The 6,000-nt window shown below is 36.2% G+C and overlaps 1 protein-coding gene across 3 annotated transcripts in view; it reads left to right on the top strand.

The window, feature by feature from the left end:
* The first annotated feature begins 532 nt into the window (after window positions 1-532).
* Window positions 533-6,000, top strand: part of LOC129577499 (homeotic protein distal-less) — a 67,143-nt gene continuing 61,675 nt past the window's right edge. For 2 of the 3 annotated variants that reach the window (XM_055464710.1, XM_055464708.1), the window contains exon 1: window positions 533-3,803. In XM_055464710.1, the coding sequence (XP_055320685.1) occupies window positions 3,700-3,803 (104 nt within the window). In that variant the 5' untranslated portion in view covers window positions 533-3,699. The remainder of the gene's footprint in view (window positions 3,804-6,000) is intronic. The other variant, XM_055464709.1, reaches the window with a different exon arrangement.

The following is a 6,000-nucleotide window of genomic DNA, read 5'->3' as shown; positions in this document are numbered from 1 at the left end:
CTGCGTGTGCTGTGCAAATACGCTACCAGATATGCCCATATTCATATCGACAGTCTCCGCCTATTCTCTATAGAGAGCAATAAAAATGTGAGCCAATCGTTGCGCACCCATCAAATCCCGGGTCGAAGTATGTGTGTGCTTTTGTACAATATCCAGTCGCAGTGTTTGTGCTGCTACTACGGTATCGAGCACGAGTGATGCGAATGTGTGTATGTGTGTGCGTGACAATGTATCGATAATCATACACATCATACACACATACACCCTCGAAAGCAGAACGATAGACACTCGAATACAAGAGAACATGCAACGGCTGTGTATGCGCATCGATGCTTAGCAAACAAGAGAGACAAAAGCACACCGAAAAAAAGAGAACACCGATGCCCTACGTGCTGTGTGTTGTGCATTGCTTTTTTGCTTGCGCACGCATACAACAAAAGCCCGAATCATCGAAACAAGACACAAGCACACAACGAGCCGCTCTCTGTGTATTTCACGGGTTTTTTCATAATTTCATCGCATCGCAGTCACTAGTCTTTCACGCACTTTGTTCGTGGTTGGTCGCGCGCAACAAAACTATATATCGTTTTTGGTTGTTTATATATTTATTTGGTTACTTATCGTTACTACTGAGTTGTTTTCTGGTTCTCATTTTTTGGCGTTTATAATTTTTTTCGTCGTGTCAATAAAATTGAGTATACTCAGTGGGATCAGTAGTCCAGTGTGCATAAGCCAAAATTGTATGGTCGCAAGCACGAAAAAAAAGAACAAAAAAAATTGTCTGCCGAAATGAATTGCATCGACAAAATGCACACTGTATAATTATAGCCAGTATACAAGTGTGTAGCTAGAGAGGATATATACATCGTTGAAAGGAGCCAAAGAAATTTCTGAAGTTCAATAAAGAGTGACGAGAACAAAGTTAAGAAATTGTGAATTACAAAGTGTGTTACGGTGTTAGTTGTCGTCGCGATCATCATTATTATCATCATTGTCAACGCAGCTGCATTATTGATCCTCAGTACTGAAAAAACAGAGAATAATAATAACAAAATACCGCCAATTGTGTACGCCGCCACAACACAGCAACGTCGACAAGTTGCGACGAAAATTGAACACACCAAAACCATAATTAGCTAATAATACATATTTTGTACGACATTCAATACAAAAACCGGACAAAGCACATTCGTGTGTCACATCTTATTCATTTCGTTGTTGCCGCGAACAATTCATGAAAATATTGTCATACAACACAACAACCCGAACAAAAACTTGATGTGTGTAAAAATGAATGGCAAAAACATTTTTGAATAACATTGAAAAATATCATTCAAGTGACATACGATTCCGATCAATCTCTGCTGTGCAGAGAAAAACACGATTTGATAGTGCCGAAAACTAAGAAAAAGCGAGAACAAAATTGCAAACGAACGATTTGGATTTAGAAAAAGTATCAAATATTTTTTATGATACGAAAACGGATTTTTCTTCACGGATAGTCAGTTATCTCATTCTGGCTGCTACCGTGGGCATTTTGGTTTGGTATTTATTGTATCTGTGTGATTACACTAATTATAGCCCTTAATAAATTGAGGTGGCATTGATTGACACATCGGGTGTGAATTTTATCAATTGAAAAATCAAATTCACATCTCTTTTATTTATATTTGTGAAAATTGTTTATCGTAATCGCTGTAGACAGATCATTGAATCACCAATCAGGAGTTCACTTATCATAGAAAAAAGTTTCGATCACCGAGCAATTTCTCAACTAGGATATACGAAAGTGAAGAATGCTCATTGCTCAATCAATGATAAAGTTGAACAGTGCGTGAAATTGTTATTTTCCTTCGCTATTACAACGAAGAGTGAAGTCAATAAACGTAAAACCAAACGATTCCGTGATCATTTAATTTTTTTGGTGCATTCAAGAGACAAACTGTCATCATAAAAAACGCCAATCATATCATCATTTAAAAGTTTGCAACGATTATGCACACGCAAAAACGCATTTCAAAATCTGAATTTGCCCATCAATTGAGATTCTGAATTCAGCAAATGTTTTGTGCGACGGATAATTGTGTTATTAGTTTTGATTGAATAGAAACCAGAGAGGGAGAGAAAGAGAAGTGGAAAAAAATAGTATGAATAAATTTTTGGTGCGTGCCGTCGAGCAATTTTCTATAAATGCTGCTGAAATCAAAATAACCAAATAATTTCCTAATTTGTTGAATAGAACCATTTCAAAAGAGAGTAACAAATAACAAGAAGTTAATCGACCGAACAACAACAAAATGTGTTATGAATTTCATTGAATTAAGAACATTTAAAGGAAAACTTGAACGCGCAAGACTTAAAAAGGAAATAGACTTGTGACAAATTTATTTGAATCTCATGGTGTGAATTAAAACAACGGGAAAAAGTGTTATTTGTTTTGATTTTCATTCATTTTTTTTTCTCGGAGAATCAGTGCATGAGGTCAGTCAACTGTGTACACATGTCGGTGATAGAAATTTTTTGAATATTTCATGTGCATACGTCAACTAGGAGCTGCTACATCAAACTACATATAAGTGGGGCCATTCCTTAAATCAAACGCGTTTATAACTATATCGAAACGCATGATCGAAGAATAAAACCAAGCGGAACATTGTAAAAAGCGTTAAAATTGTATGAGCCGACTCCGTGCAACGCATAATTTGAATTGGATACAAATGAAAAGGCACTCGAAAAAAAGGGAACTTTGAAGGAAATAATTAATCGAGTTTTTTTTTCGCCAAACAACACTACCGTATTTTATTAAGGCCCGCAAATTGAGTGTGCCTGCAAACGAAGAAGAGTGATGTGTACATCGTTGAATATAGAGCGCTTTTAACACATTTGATATTGTACCCACCACGTGTAAATGCTCTCGATATCCTGCCGCTTGAATGGTATCTCACAGCAGGTAGTCTATAGTTCTCACCCAAATTGAATTGAAGAACGAAGAAGATATCAAGAAAAGTAAAGAGAATAGAAAAACTAACACAGGAAAACGCCAGCAAAGGAATAAATAGCGAAACAACGACGACGACGGTGAGTGGTGAAGCAAAGAGACTGAACAAAAGGAAAGAAAACCCCGAAACGAAGAGATTGAGGACACCGAAAAAGCGGCAGCAAAAACAGCATCCAAAGAAGAGGAATAGTTTACAAATTATCGTCAGTTGTTATTAAACACAGCATATTATAAAGAAGGAGAAAAAAGGTGTCAGAAACGACGACTTCAAACAAGGTTTCGGGTTCACGGTGCGACTAAATTTGTATTCGAATACACACGCTTTATTTTTGTATTTGTAATCATTTTGGCGCTAAACCGAACTCAAAAGTGAATTTCGGCATTTTGTGTGCATCAATTTATTAAACGGTGTAATTTTTGATTTGATTATTTGGTGGTTGTGAGCGAGAGCGCACGTCAAATTCAGAGCCGGCCCGTCAAACATACACACACACACCCACACACAAACACCCGCGATCAGCTTGATTTGTTCGTTACGAAAACGGATCAGTGTAATTGATTGATTTGTTCTGCGTGGCGTTTTCTAGAACAGCCTAACCATACATTTAGATAAAGTGGCAACGATCAGCGGCAACACGCTCAACTTCACAGATTTGGGAAGCCCTTACGAGGGCAACCCAGGAACACCACATTCCGGCATCATGGATACGCCGGACGTGCCGCATACACCAAAATATTTGGATGGCGGAACTGTTGCAACAGCCGCCTCAAATAAATCCGCATTCGTCGAACTGCAACAGCACGGGTTAGTATTCGATCATTGTTACAGACTTTTCCTTTTTTCGCGATCGCTTATTCATTCAGAGTTAGGGACAAAAGGAGAAGATAGAAATAAGAAGATATGAACACACTAGGAACAAGAAAATGTGTAGACAAAAAGTTATTGAATTATTTAAAAACAAAAAACAAAACTCACAGAAAGGTATAGAATAAGCCGTGTGTTTGTGTTAGGTGACTATCGACGGCGAAACAACGGTGTGTTGTTTCATGTCATGTGCGCTTGTTGCTCCTCGTTGGACGATTTGTGTCGGTGTCATCTATTATTCAAAAACGCACTGCTCAAACATTCGGAAGAAATGTGTTCATTTGTTAATTTCTCTCTTTCTCTCTCTCTCTCTCTCTCTCTCTCGCTCGTTGGACGACTGAAACCAAAGGGAGAAAACCGATGATCATTTTTTTATAATTCACTTATGAATTAATTAAATGAAGAAAAAAAAACGAACGGTGTGCCATTCGACACGGGCTGAAGGAAAGGAAACACATTGTTTCACTTTAAAATGTGAACTTGAATAAATTCATTAATAAATCCCTCAACTTCAAAGTGAATTTCAAATCAATTACCAATATTTTCCGTAAATAAACTTTGGTTTATTTGTGTAAACTTGGACTATAATTTTGTTGAAATCACATTGATTGTTGATAAGAGTTTATTTGTCGTCCGTAGTTTGGCAGCGACGACAAAAGGCGACGGCAATGAATGTGACGGCAGTAATTTCAATTTATTTTTCAAGCATACAACAAAGGCAAATCACTCAGGCAAATACATTTTGGTATGCTTCTCAATCGCTCTGAATAGGTGCTCTTTCTGAAAATGCAGAGAAATTGGCGAAAATATAACAATTTCACATCGGAGACAAATCAGTATCAATTATGAATGCAATGTTCCATTAGAAAGAGATATATTTTTTTGCTTTTCAAATTGTTTCCTTCCAAAATTCATTGTTATATACATCTTTCTTGCTATCGTCGCAACAGTGTTGTCGTCTCCAACTGAATTCTCAACTCATGAATAATTTAGCGCCCTGAACAAATGAAGTTTTTTACAAGCAAGCAATTGTTAAACGAAGTTGTGGATGGAAAATCTTATGAGAGAATAGTTGTGATTCTTGAAAAACGCGTAAAGGCAAGTGAAGAAGAAAACTAAAAAACAGAAAAAAAAAAATTAAAAGCTTACCGGAAATTTTAATTCACAGGCGTGTTTTCCGCACCAGTAGATTAACAATGCACGCAAAAACCGTGAAAAATGGTTGAAAAAAAGAGTTTTTATTATGTGTTCATCCATTTCGACCGGTTTTTCTCTGTCTTCTCTTGTCTACTCCTTTTTTTTTCAAATATTCGCCAAAAATTTAAACAAAATGTACTCCCAAGAAAAACCAATCACAAGTTAAAAATGTATTGAAGATTCGGCGTAATTTCGGTGTGGAATAAATTAAGTTCAATACTATTTGTAATACAAATATATGTATTCAACTTAAGTTAAATTACTCTGAAGCTACACCGTTTGTCCAGCATATTTTTAACTTAACATATAGGTGGCGTTGCATATTGATAATTTAAGTTCAAGTTATTAAATTTATTCCACACCGAAGTTACGCCGAATCTTCAATACATTTTTAACTTGGCGGGCGTCTAAACAGTGTAGAATAAATTGAACTACTTAAACTTGGCATCATTTTAGCGTAGAGTAATTTGATTGGTTTTTTTGGGCTGTTATTCTTTGATGTTGAGTTTTTATTCTCTCTCAGTTTTGTAGAATGTTTTATCGATTAGACAAACAAAAATATGTGTATTATACAAGTGCCACATTTGGTAACAAAGCAAAACTAAAATTAATTGAACCACCTGAAAACCCAAACCAAAATAAAAACAAATTTCAATTAAAATTCGTGCGCAAGCAACCGAAAATTATCAGCTTATAAAAATTTTGCATTCAGAATTGCGCCAAATTTACGCACAAAACTACCAGCGGCTATAAAATAAGTACAACAATGTAGTAAAACAATGATAAAAAAGACTCCTACCCAATTACGGTGCATTCGTGGCTTCTTTTCGTTTGTTTTGTTTCGAAACCACAGAAAAAGCCGGGCAACTGCACAAAAAAGGGAACTAGCAACAGGAATACACACACAGAGAACATAAAAAAAATAAGTGGTCTTAAAAAC

Source organism: Sitodiplosis mosellana, unplaced genomic scaffold (assembly GCF_009176505.1).
Source record: "Sitodiplosis mosellana isolate CC-2019 unplaced genomic scaffold, AAFC_SMos_1.0 Smas_scaffold_6197, whole genome shotgun sequence".
Lineage (NCBI taxonomy): Eukaryota > Metazoa > Arthropoda > Insecta > Diptera > Cecidomyiidae > Sitodiplosis > Sitodiplosis mosellana.
This window is presented reverse-complemented; position numbering and strand designations above follow the sequence as displayed.